We start from the raw sequence: 7,661 nt of genomic DNA on the forward strand, positions 1-7,661 counted from the left end.
AATACTTTTACTCTACACTTACACACTATGTTGTTGTTTCAGGGCTTCATCAATGACAACGCCTGAACAGAGCAGAGTGAACCATGGGATGTGGCTGAAAGCTACACAAAACTAGTTAATGGAAATTATTATTATTTGTCAAACTACTGGTTCCCAGGTGAAGAAATAACTTTTCTATTCAGACACATTTGCTGGCAGCAAGTAAAAAGACCAATTCTTAATATTTGTTTTGGGGAAACAAACAGGTTAAAGTAAAAGTCTGAAGCAGGGCTCTGAGCTAAACCTCAGCTCAGGACCAGCTCGCATTTCCATGGAGTTTTGATGCCTGAATAACACCTTGAATGATCCAAATCACCTTCTGTGCATCTGTCAGCTGACTGCGAGTTCTGATAGCCTGTAAATATACTGTAGTATGTATCTATCTGCAAAACTGCATCTAAACTGTGTGTATATATATTTTTACATTTAGAACTACTTTATTTGTATATTCCTAGTGCCCATTCCTTCTTCTTTTCTTGTTCTCTAAGCCTTATCTCATTTACTTGTCTCCTTGTTGCCTATGGTAGAACATTGTCCATGCACACTGAGAGCCATAGTACCACAGGCAAACTCCTCGTGTGTCCAACAAAGCTGAGTCTGATTCTGATAAAAGACAAACTCACAGGCTGCACAACATCCACATAAGACATGGTTTATTTCAGCTGTTAAAATACATCCATTCATGTGAGTTCAGAGGTTGCAAAATGCATGAAAACACTGGAAGCTTCATTTTACAGTCCATAAAAAAAACTATCGTCCCAATAAATAAAGTGAGAAGTGGCATCAGAGTGGACTGATCAGGATAAATGATAGTGATGCAAAAATATACAGACAGAAGGTCGTCTCAGCTTGGTTGTATTTACACACGGTAACAAAATACTGGAGGTGGATGTGATCGTCAGGAGGCTGACAGCTTGGAAACATGTGACATCAACAGAACAACATGTGAAGAGCCGTTCCAACATGTGATGTGCACATAACGGACTGTTTAACAGTCTCAGTCACCTGCCTGATGCTAGAACATTCCAACCAACTGGACACATTTCACAACACAAACAGACTGAACCACTCTGCTCTCTACTACTGATTCTACTACTGATCTTCTAATTCTCAGAAAGAAATCGAACACATCTGCCAAACATCTGTCCAACTCGCAACAGCTGCAGTGTAAGTGTCTTACTTTACTGAGTCACAACTGGCTGTGAAGTGAAGTTGTTCACACATTCAAACAAGAACAAAACTTGGAAATTCCATCAACAATAAACCGACCCATATACAGTCATTAATGATAAAAGCTGCCACAGTTAATGCCTGAGAGCATCGAATATTCCATTAGCTTTTATTCCATAATTGCTATGTGCAAACATTAAAAAGCACTTTTGAAATACTGTGCATACAGTTTAAGAACCCGTGCATGTTCAAACAGCTCTCAAATGCACTGACACGAGTCTCTTCTAACTCCTCGATACTACAAATAAAACTGCTGCCGTTTTTGGTGCATGTTAAAAAAAAAAAGAAGAAACAATCCAAAAAAAAAGGGAGGACACGGCAGCAGCCTCCGAGGGAGCACTACAGTAACAGGGGAGGTTACAACAGAAAGTCAACACAACAGCAGAGCACAAACACCGTCAGCTCCAACTGCACGGCCAGTCCCGGGGCAAAGTGCAGGCTGTTCTCAGTCAAATGAGAGCCACCCCCTCGGGACATCTTCATGCTGAATGCAGCAGGAGGCACAAAATAGACACAAAAGCTTTAGCTCAGAAAACCAACAGCTACAAACTGTTCATGCCGACAAAATACAGCAGTGACTACACAGATGAGCCAAAACATTACGACCGTCTCGTAGCAAGGTCTGGATGATGTTAGGTGGGAAATGAACACTTGGTTCTTGCAGTCAGTGAGCACATCCCAATTCTGCATCCACAGTTCCCTCACTTGTGCCTTAGTCCCACCCACATAGGACACAAGGAAAAAAATGTGAGGAGAGAGGAATCAAGGAAACAGTTTTAGAGACATGAGATGTCCTTTCCTCTGTTTCTTCATGTGAAGTGTCCAAACACTAACCAGTAAAGGGGTGTATCAGTCCATCACGACTTCCACACAGGATGCACTCGTATATCCTGGCTCCCATCGCCTCTAGCAACCTCCTTGCTCCTCGAGGGAACCGGAACATCCTTCAAGAGGCGGAATGGAATGACGTCCTTCTGGGCCAAGCGAGGAGCGATCAAAGGGAATTAGGGTGTAGCCAGAGTGTTGGATGTGGGACAATGTGCAGGTGTAAAGACCTGAGCAACTTTAACAAGGACCAGATCATCATGGCCAAACAACTGACACACCAAGGCTCAGGGGGCTCCCGCTCAAATGTCGTGAGGACCAACAGTACCAGCGGTGGCCCATGGAGGGACACCCTATGAGCCCGAGAAGGCATGAATAAGTCCATAGATCCACTGCAGCCCCAGCCCACAGCTGACAGTACCAGACACCACTGTGACTCTCAGATGTCAAGCAGAGTCCCGGCCTCAGCAGGCTGGAGCAGATCTGGCGAACACTGGGTAGGTGCTCATAGTGTTTTGGCTCATCAGTGTATTCACCAACATTACAGGTAAAATGCCTTCAAATCCGAGAATACAAAAATACTTGTAAGCTTTCGAGTGGTCTGTGACTGAGGCAGCTCATGTGTTTGAGACCACAGGTTAATTCAACCACTGTCAGACCCGGTGGGAGATACAGTCGTCACAGCAGATCACAGACCAGCAGACTAAACTGTACATTCACTTCACGTAGAGGAGAATCCATGGTCTGGAGATGGGCCACAAAAATAATGACCTTCCAACTGTTCAGTTCAGGCATTTGACAAAATTAAAATGGGAAAAAGGTTTGAGAGTTTTAAATGAGCCATTATCAACCCAGTGTTTTTTGGTCATGTGCAAAGTTCCTGGTTGCACAAGCAGTGCTTGGTTTACGGTTGCATTGATTGTTTCCTTTGTAACAGTCGATGCCATGGTTTCTGAAGAGTGGCGGAGTTGAACCGGCAACTTTAGTTCAGTTTACAGTCTATGGAGAGGTCTGACATTATTGGCCTGGATGCCAACCGTCACCGTGGTGGGGGCAGGGGGTGCACTGGTGATATGAAGCGAGAGCCAGAAGCTGATGTCCAGGTTTGAGGTGATGTGAAAGCCACACTGAGCAGTTTTTAACTTGGCATCCTCAAGCGGCAGTAACAGTTAAATGTGTATTGTTATGTACCTGCACAACCTGGAGAGTTCATCCTCTTTGAGGGTGTGTGAAGATAAGAAACAAAGCAGTGATGCAGAGAAAATGTCTATTAGACACATTTATATTTTAGACCATCTCCAATTTTTGTGTGTTGTACCTGTTCAGGTCTCAATGTTTCAGCGGTAAACATATGGTTGCACCTAAACGCAGCTGTGAGGAGTGAGTTGATCTAAATGCCCCTGCGTGCCCTGTTAACCCGTAGTGACAACGGCCTGTGCAGCAGTGATGTAGTACCACACTAAGTCAAAGTTCTAAACTTGCTGAGATCTAGTGTTGCAGTGTGGAGTTGCTCTTTAAGTTTACGGAGTCACTTACTGGCCCCGTGTGGGACAGTCCCACCCCCTGCATGGTAAACAGCCTGGGTGCCTCCCATGGAAAGGTTTCGACAACAGTGGCCACTTGAACTGAAGTTAACCAAACCAACCTGTAAAACTAAAACTACTTCCTCTAATTGTAGGGCCAGTTTCACACAGAGACTGACTCTGGCTTCAGACGGTCGCCATCTGTAGCACAGCGCCGTCAAGTGCTTGACTGTCTTAGGCAGCAATAATTTGCCATGAACTCAGGGATAATAGACTTTTCTCCAACTAAAGATCACGGCTGACTGAGCAACTACGTCAAACCACTCAGCTCTGTTCACTCCAGCTAAACAGGATATCTTACTGTGAAACAGTAACAGTACAAAACCTCACCGTTATAAAAGATAACGTCTCAGTGCAGTGCAACAGAGTGGCGCTGCTGTGGTTCCTTAACATAGCAGGACTTGTCAGTCAGAACGTTTCTGGCCATTGGATGTGGAACAGGTTACACACCACCTGGTTATCACAGCTAACTTGTGTGAAACTGTCTGAGCTGCTCTAAAAGGGTAAAAACCAGCTGAACAAACACACACACACTGGTGTGGTTGGACAGAGTTCTAGTGGGTGCTTGTCCTTGATTGGCCCTAAGGGGCAGCAACGGGCCCACTCACACTGCACTTGGAAACAGGCCGTAAAGGATTGCACACATTTGAACACTACCCCAGAAACATTTTGAAGAGCATGTTTTGACAACAGACTAACTGGATGGTTGACAGATTTACGTCTGGCTAACTCGTCAACAGAGCGATTCCATGGGGAGCATCCTGGACTGCAGAGGATGAGATGGGACCGAAATTGTACTGTCTGCCCAGGGCAGCCTTAAACACTCTGCATGACCTGCTGTTGTGCGACTCTACAGTGTGCTGCTGAGTATCTCTGACACCTGGGCGTTGGTTTGGTCGTCAGAGTCTACGTCCGGGGCGGTGGCTCCTTCTGGCTCCTCCTCCTCCCCGCCAGACTCCACCTGTGCCACCACCACTGACACACCTGCAGCCTTCACCTTCTGCATCACCTCCTCCCCCTGCTCCTCCTCCCAACTATTCCTCTCGTGACCTGGCGAAAGCTCCTTACAGGGCTCCACAAAGATCCTGCGGACATGGGGCCGGGGCTCCCGGTGTCGGCCCTTCCGGCTCTCCAGGCTGGAGGAAGCAGGGCTCACAAAGGTGGTGCCCTGCGGGGAGGGTAGGTCCCTGGCCAGAGGCAGGTCCAGGTCGAGCTGCTTGGTGTAGATGCCCTCAGATAAAGAGCCGGTGTGACTCTCACTGCTGTGGCCTCTGAGCCAGCACTGGGGCCCGCTGAAATACTGGCCTCTGTGGCTCTTGGAGAGCAGTTTGCGTTTGGCGGGGGGGTTGGCGAGGCCCTTCAGAGGAGGAACAGCCTCCTGCTGGCTGTTGGAGACAGACAGGCCCTCTAGTGTCTTGGTGGTGTCAGACAGAACCGGGGAGAGGGGGAGGGACAGCAGCAGGTCTCTGGAGTATCTGGGAGACAGGGGAAGGGATGGAGAGGTGGACAGGGTCCTGGAGAGGGAGGGAGAGCGAGGGGCATCTTTGGATAGAGAGGGGGAGTGGGGGAGGAGGGGTGAGGAGAGAGGAGCATCTTTAGACTTGGGATCCTTCACCACTGGGGAAAGGGGCAGGTCTCTGGGTGGGCAGATGCTGTACCTGAGAGAGGGGAGCAGACCGTGACAACATCCATCAGATTCACAGCCACGGCACAGTGGAGCATGTCTACTGGTCAGAGATCACACACGAGCCGCTGCCTCCCACTGTGACACTGTTACTGGGCTTGTCATCAGCCTCAGCCTACACAGCATGTGCATGACATGATGCGGATGGCATCGTGTTCTATCTGATCACTGACAGAAAACTAATCAAAGATCTACCATTTCCAAACTATCACCTGAGCTCGTGGACCTGCAGCACGTCTGGGGCGTTGCTGCCCAGCGAGTGCGCGGCCTGCTGGGAGAGATCCTGGGCTGGCGAGTAGAGCAGGTCCATCTCGTGGGGGCTCAGGGCGTCGCTGGAGTCGTAGTCGCTGTCTGTAGGCAGAAAAACCTCAGAGGACCCATCTTCATCAGAGCCGAGCAGAGAGTCTGTGAGCAGACAGAGTGTCAGGGTGTGTTTTATGTTTGCTGAGTGTGTTTCTGGGGAGACAGCTATCATGTGATGACTCACCGCTGATGGCCTTTCTCCTATGAAGCTCAGGTGATGGCGAAGGCGTGGGCAGGTAGTCCATGGTCGAGGAGGTGGAGTCAGTCTTTTGCTGGCTGGGGTCTTCCTCTGGAGCACTGGCGTCCACCAAGCAGGTGATGGGCACGCCGCCCCGAGGCTGCTTGTAGCGAGCGTACTGCAGGGCGTCTGTAATCCAGCGCATATCACGCCGCATGTCATCCAGCTGCTGTGGAAGGCAACAAAGACCTGCTCAGCATGTCATGTCTGTTGGCAAAGTGCAAGCTACCCCTGTTACACTGACTTCTTTTGTTGAGCTTTAGCTTAAATTAAGAGCTGCAAGGTATCAGCATCTGTTTCTTTGGCGATCAGGTTTTCTATTGATCAGTGATTCATCTTTTAGGACATACTTCCAGGAAAATAAATAAGTAGCAAAACGCGAGCATTTGCTGTTCTTCCTCATTTTCTCTGATACTACTCTTAGTAATGTTTGGACTGAAAAGCTGTTGGACTACATCACCTTTAGCTTTTTGTTTCTGCACACTTTGCTTTTTGAAACTACAGGCTGGTAAGACCACAGGATGTAATGATGCATTTTGTTTGGATTAAATGAGTTCAATGAAAAAACTCAAAGTAAAACTCACAATTTGCAACAAGTCTTTTCACTTTGCAGCAGTGGTACCCAACGCGTGGAAACAGATGCTGACAGGGCCTACATGCAGTCAGCTGACTTCTTAACTACCATGCAGACAAGAGATCCTGTAATCAGGGGATGGGATAAAGGAGACCTGATTTCTGCTTGGGAAGGCCAAGCTCTCTGCTGTGTGCACACACGCCTGGGTTTCTTATGGGCTTTCTGAAAGTGTGCATGACAAAAGACTGCACACAGGGAAAGTGCACTGGATGAAAGTAGAGCTTGTTACACGAAGCAGTGTGTCCTTGTATTCAAAGTAACAGTCTGACAAAACCTGAAAGCAACAGAAAGTGGCCTCTGCAAATATAAACAAATTCCATCGCTGAACATTTGCTAGACTCAGATAGTTTGAGAAAGAGTTGCTCTCAGACACAGCAACAACAAGAAGGGAAGAAACAAAGAACATGAAGTGAGGAAGCAGCACACTGATCACTAACTAAAATCCTTCCACTGAGTACACAACTCAGTGACCGTAAAGCTGCCATCACACCTGGCTTTGACTTATTATTACGTCCCCTCTTGTTTTACTGAGGTCGTCTGTGTTCTAACGTCGGCACCTTGTTGTGTGAACTGTCTGATATGAACATTTGCACATCACAACATCTGCCTTAGAGTTTTATTATGCTTTTTTTTGTCTCTTGTCTTAACAGCTGTATCTGAACAGGTGGCCAAGGAACGACAGCTGAACATCAGCCTTTTGGCTAACTCTGCGGTATCTACACTGACCTGGGTTAATGTGCATTGCCCCTGAAAAGTAAAAAGAACACAGCTCAAATCAGTAGGCCGTACTTCCAAAGTACGTCCAAAGGAAAAATCCACGCTGTTGCATGTACATGTGGATTTACAGTAACCAGGACACCGCAGAGCACATAAACATGTTCCCGGATTGCCTGTGAAACCTGACTTCTCTGAGTTACTGCAGTAGATGTACACACACTGAGCGAGTTCCCCTGTCACTGACGGAAAACTGCATCGTGAGGGAAACAGTGAAAACATGTGCGAGTGTTTGCTTCTTTAGAGAAAGAAGCCTGACAAAACTTTAAGCAGCAATTAGCCGACTGTCTGACAGAGAGCAGGAGAGGAAACGCACACACAGGCGCACAGCGGGGAGACTGACAGCAGAGA

The 7,661-nt window shown here is 47.6% G+C and overlaps 1 protein-coding gene across 1 annotated transcript in view; it reads right to left on the minus strand.

Moving 5' to 3' along the window:
* Positions 1 to 695: 695 nt before the first annotated feature.
* The window catches only part of ankfn1a (ankyrin repeat and fibronectin type III domain containing 1a), an 85,371-nt gene continuing 78,405 nt past the window's right edge, over positions 696 to 7,661 (minus strand). Inside the window, exons 23-25 of the mRNA XM_020616706.1 lie at positions 5,849 to 6,071; positions 5,574 to 5,766; positions 696 to 5,335 (exon numbers count right to left, since the gene is read on the minus strand). Of these exons, the coding sequence (XP_020472362.1) occupies positions 4,528 to 5,335; positions 5,574 to 5,766; positions 5,849 to 6,071 (1,224 nt within the window). The 3' untranslated portion in view covers positions 696 to 4,527. The remainder of the gene's footprint in view (positions 5,336 to 5,573; positions 5,767 to 5,848; positions 6,072 to 7,661) is intronic.

The sequence above is a fragment of the Monopterus albus genome, unplaced genomic scaffold (genome assembly GCF_001952655.1).
Source record: "Monopterus albus unplaced genomic scaffold, M_albus_1.0 scaffold177.1, whole genome shotgun sequence".
Classification (NCBI taxonomy): Eukaryota; Metazoa; Chordata; class Actinopteri; order Synbranchiformes; family Synbranchidae; genus Monopterus; species Monopterus albus.